The sequence below is a fragment of the Musca vetustissima genome, unplaced genomic scaffold (assembly GCF_032173495.1).
Source record: "Musca vetustissima isolate MV318-11 ecotype Yass unplaced genomic scaffold, APGP_CSIRO_Mvet_v1 utg52963, whole genome shotgun sequence".
Classification (NCBI taxonomy): Eukaryota; Metazoa; Arthropoda; class Insecta; order Diptera; family Muscidae; genus Musca; species Musca vetustissima.
This window is the reverse complement of record NW_026881644.1, coordinates 14,021-18,191: the sequence shown is the minus strand read 5'-3', so window position 1 is coordinate 18,191 and position 4,171 is coordinate 14,021. Positions and strand designations below refer to the sequence as shown.

Sequence of the window (4,171 nt, the reverse complement as noted above, 5' to 3'; positions counted from 1 at the left end):
GACTGACATCCGAACATTTAATTTTTGTTTTATATTTTTTAACAGGTTGTTGTCACAGTATTTGTTGTGTTTTGTTTTATTGCATCAATTTAGCATAGTAATAATAATCATTAACTTTTCTTTATTATAATACGAGCGTAATTGGTTTCATGTACCGGAATTAATATTTGTTATTGTTCATACAATTTTGTACTTCTGACAAGCGTTATTTTTTAATTGTCCAATCCAATTGTCATATTGCTTAAAGTACAATAATCCATATCATGGGGGAATTTACCCAGGAAATATAATTCTAATTTTATCTCATATCAATCATATTTTTAATTATTTACCTATGTAAGGTATGTTCCGAAAGGGTTAACACAAAGGGTTATAAATTGTATGACAAAATAGGCTAAAACATGTTGCATACACTTAGGCGTAGCTATTTATTAGTTGTCAATAATAACCGGTTAAAAAATAACCGATTGTTTTATCGCGATGATGACTGTAACGAAATTGAACTACCACCTATTATCTTTACCAAGGTCCGAAGATAGGATCTATTGGCACACTCCTTCTGGTACCTCTCCCACAAAGGGTCAAAATTTACAATATTTATAAATTCAATATGATGAGAATGAAATGTCCGATTTTAACCAAACTTTGCACAACCTTTTATCTTTACTACGTCTATATTTAATCCGGAAATGGGAGCCATTGGTCCACTGCTTCTGGTATCTCCACCGCAAAGGATCAATATTTTATAAGCTTTTAAATTTAATTTGAAGTGAATTGAATAGTCGATTTGATCCACATTTAATCCGAAACTTCTTTGATAAAAACATATACCTTATATAAAGCCAATAAAACACCTGTATGTAATTCCTAAGATATCCGTAAACCATAGGCTGAGAGTATATATATGTCGGCAATGTGGTACAGGGTATTATGTCTTGGTGTCCATGTGACCCATGTCCATGTGACTTTATGTCCATGTGACCCCTGGCTCCTTTTGAGAATATGCATAGAATAACTTTCTGAGTCGATTTATGCATGTCCGTCCGTCTGTTGACGTTAAATTGTAAACAAAATAAAGGTAGCATTTATAATCCGAATTGGATGGAATTTGGCACAGCTCATTTATTTAGCCCAAGGACGAACCCTATTGAAATTCGTGAATATCTGTTCAGAGTTAGATATAGCTCCCATATATATGTTCGTCCGATTTTATGTAAATGGTGCACTAACGTCCCTATATATCATACGATTTGTACGAAATTTGGCATATCGTACTGAATTGAGCCTAGATAGATGTGTGCTTAGTTTTGCAAACGTCGGTTCAGATTTAGATATAGCTCCCATATATATTTTCGTCCGATTTTATGTAAATGGTGCACCAAAATCCCTATATATATTCCGATTTGCTCGAAATTTGGCATAACGTACTGAATTAAGTCTAGAGTGATGTATGCTAAGATTCATGAATTTCGGTTAAGATATAGATATATCTCCCATATATATTTTCCTCTGATTTTATGTAAATAGTGCACCAAATTCTCTATATATCTTTCGATTTGAATATTTAGATATTGCTTACATTCTTACTTAGCAGGTTTGTTACAGAACGGTTGTTGTGCCGAGCTTAGAAAAGATTTCCAAGCGCGCCGGTCTTGTGCGCATCTAATCCAATTTGAAAGACCACGTTCCAAGATGTTGTTTTCTACTCGGTCTTTCTATCTGATTCGTGGCCTTCCCCTTCTACGGGAACCATCAGTAGGCTCGCTTTTATATGCCTTTTGAACTAGGGCATTCCCATTCATTCGCACAACGTGGCCTAGCCATCGTAGTCGGTGCAGCTCAATACGATTGACTATGCCGATGTCCGCGTATAAATTGAAAGGCTCGTGGTTCATTCAACGCCGATATTCACCGTCGACGCAGATTGGCCCGTAGATCTTTCGGAGAATTTTTCTTTCAAACACCCCCAAGAGCTGCATCATCTGCTTGCGCAAGTACCCATGCTTCAGAGCCATATAACAGCACGGGTAGTATCAACGTCTTGTAAAGTGTGAGTTAGTCTGGGGGGAGGTGGCCTTACTTCTAAACTGTGTACTAGATCAGAAATATATATAGTTGCCCTCGCAATGTCCTTAATATTTCTATGTAAAAATTCCGGATTTCTGCAGTGTACAATTGTTTTTTTATTATTTTTAACAATTTACAGTTCATTCATCAACTTTTTCCAATTTTCCGCCAATTACCGTCCACAGTGTTCCATTATCAGCGACTTCCAATATTCTGACGAATGCTTTTGCAAATTCCTCTGGTGATTGTTTTGAATGATTTTCCATTGTTGCCTTTATTTCTTCATAATATTGCGGAAATGTAGATTTTAGAAATAGGTCTCTAATAATATTAGTAGTTGTGGATCCGGGACAAATTGTAATAAAACTTACACTAGTGTATTCATAATAGCAAGGATTCTGAAAAGAAAGGCAAATACTTATATTCAAATAAAAATATAATAAATTAATCGTTAAATTACCGCCATTGATTTCGAGAAGCTAATAACAGCACTCTTTGTTGCAGAGTACACGGCAGCAATGGCCATCGGTTCTAAACCAGCCACTGATGCAATATTGACTATAATTCCACCAAGACCACCATTTGCCTTACTCATATGATTTAAGGCTATCACATTGCTATGGATAACACCCGTCTGTAAATAGCAAAAAATATATATTGGCATTTGCTCCTTTGTAGAGAATACTTATTGATGACTTACCAAGTTAACAGCCACTGTCAAATCAATCAGACGTTCATTCAAAATACCACTTCCATTGATCATATATAACAGCACGGGTAGTATCAACGTCTTGTAAAGTGTGAGTTAGTCTGGGGGGAGGTGGCCTTACTTCTAAACTGTTTACTAGATCAGAAATATATATGTATAGTTGCCCTCGCAATGTCCTTAATATTTCTATGTAAAAATTCCGGATTTCTGCAGTGTACAATTGTTTTTTTATTATTTTTAACAATTTACAGTTCATTCATCAACTTTTTCAAATTTTCCGCCAACTACCGTCCACAGTGTTCCATTATCAGCGATTTCCAATATTCTGACGAATGCTTTTGCTAATTTCTCTGGTGATTGTTTTGAATGATTTTCCATTGTTGCCGTTATTTCTTCATAATATTGTGGAAATGTAGATTTTAGAGATAGGTCTCTAATAATATTAGTAGTTGTGGATCCAGGACAAATTGTAATAAAACTTACACCAGTGTGTTCATAATAGCAAGGATTCTGAAAAGAAAGGCAAATATTTATAATCAAATAAAAATATAATAAATTAATCGTTAAATTACCGCCATTGATTTCGAGAAGCTAATAACAGCACTCTTTGTTGCAGAGTACACGGCAGCAATGGCCATCGGTTCTAAACCAGCCACTGATGCAATATTGACTATAATTCCACCAAGACCACCATTTGCCTTACTCATATGATTTAAGGCTATCACATTGCTATGGATAACACCCGTCTGTAAATAGCAAAAAATATATATTGGCATTTGCTCCTTTGTAGAGAATACTTATTGATGACTTACCAAGTTAACAGCCACTGTCAAATCAATCAGACGTTCATTCAAAATACCACTTCCATTGATCACAATATCAATGTGTCCTATTTTGTCCATAACAATTGTATAGGCATTCTCAATGGTTTCAACTTTGGACATATCAACTGGAACAAATTCAATTTTAGAAATCGGAAATTCCTTTTGAAATTTGTCCAAATATTCATTATTTGTAACCACGTCGAATATAAACATATGTCCAATTTCCTCCTCCAATAATTCTTCAATGCATTTCTGCCCAATGCCACCAAATCCGCCAATATAGATTACACATTTGCCCTTAAACTTCATCTTTCCGATTCGACAGCTAAACAAATACTGATTCTGATATAAAATTGGAATGTGTTTTTTGTGTAGCTTTATAATAAAATGGTTGTTAATCATTATTCATCGCTTATTTTTAACGAGAAAGCTAACATTACATAAATTCAAGTATTATGTTCTTAAACTAACTGTAACACGTTGCGAAATTTGCAGGTCAATGTTTGAAATATTATTTTGAGTGATTAATATATCTGCATCTTAAGATCCCATACGAGCATCGAATTGGTAG

At 34.7% G+C, this 4,171-nt stretch overlaps 2 protein-coding genes across 2 annotated transcripts; both read right to left on the bottom strand.

The window, feature by feature from the left end:
- Positions 1-2,207: 2,207 nt before the first annotated feature.
- On the bottom strand, positions 2,208-2,830 carry LOC133327615 (alcohol dehydrogenase 1-like). Its single transcript, XM_061536142.1, has 3 exons — positions 2,768-2,830; positions 2,528-2,701; positions 2,208-2,465 (listed from the first exon to the last, which is right to left on the bottom strand). The coding sequence occupies exons 1-3, from the start codon at positions 2,828-2,830 to the stop codon at positions 2,208-2,210; spliced, it is 495 nt and encodes a 164-aa protein (XP_061392126.1).
- Positions 2,831-3,028: 198 nt separating this feature from the next.
- Positions 3,029-3,909, bottom strand: LOC133327614 (alcohol dehydrogenase 1-like). Its single transcript, XM_061536141.1, has 3 exons — positions 3,589-3,909; positions 3,349-3,522; positions 3,029-3,286 (listed from the first exon to the last, which is right to left on the bottom strand). The coding sequence occupies exons 1-3, from the start codon at positions 3,907-3,909 to the stop codon at positions 3,029-3,031; spliced, it is 753 nt and encodes a 250-aa protein (XP_061392125.1).
- Positions 3,910-4,171: the final 262 nt, after the last annotated feature.